The sequence below is a fragment of the Nanorana parkeri genome, unplaced genomic scaffold, assembly GCF_000935625.1.
Source record: "Nanorana parkeri isolate BGI_ZX_2015 unplaced genomic scaffold, ASM93562v1 scaffold1527, whole genome shotgun sequence".
Lineage (NCBI taxonomy): Eukaryota > Metazoa > Chordata > Amphibia > Anura > Dicroglossidae > Nanorana > Nanorana parkeri.
In genome coordinates, this window is record NW_017307795.1 from 81920 (window position 1) to 82253 (window position 334).

General features: G+C 39.2%; 1 protein-coding gene across 2 annotated transcripts in view; it reads right to left on the reverse strand.

Moving 5' to 3' along the window:
• The window catches only part of ALDH9A1 (aldehyde dehydrogenase 9 family member A1), a 35030-nt gene continuing 34696 nt past the window's right edge, over positions 1-334 (reverse strand). Inside the window, exons 12-13 of one of the 2 annotated variants that reach the window (XM_018570392.1) lie at positions 188-296; positions 1-128 (exon numbers count right to left, since the gene is read on the reverse strand). In XM_018570392.1, the coding sequence (XP_018425894.1) occupies positions 202-296 (95 nt within the window). In that variant the 3' untranslated portion in view covers positions 1-128; positions 188-201. Of the gene's footprint in view, positions 297-334 lie in introns of both variants that reach the window. The other variant, XM_018570391.1, reaches the window with a different exon arrangement.

Sequence of the window (334 nt, forward strand, 5' to 3'; positions counted from 1 at the left end):
AAAGCAGTTTAATACAAAGTTTGTAATACAACTTTTCATAATACTTCTTGAAATTGTAAGGTCTTGATAGAAATTCCATCTCACCTAACATATGGACTCAGCATTTTGAAATTGTAAGGTCTTGATAGGAGGTTCGATTCCAGCCAACATATGGACTCAGCGTTTTGAAATTGTGGCGTCATGATAGAGGTTCCATACCACTTAAAACACGGACTCAACATTCCCCATCTCTACGCAGACGGTCTTGAGCTGTGAATAGTACTCCATTGCCACTTGGCCATTTTCACGTCCAAAGCCTGCAGACACAGAGCTCCATATAATTAAATAGAAAACG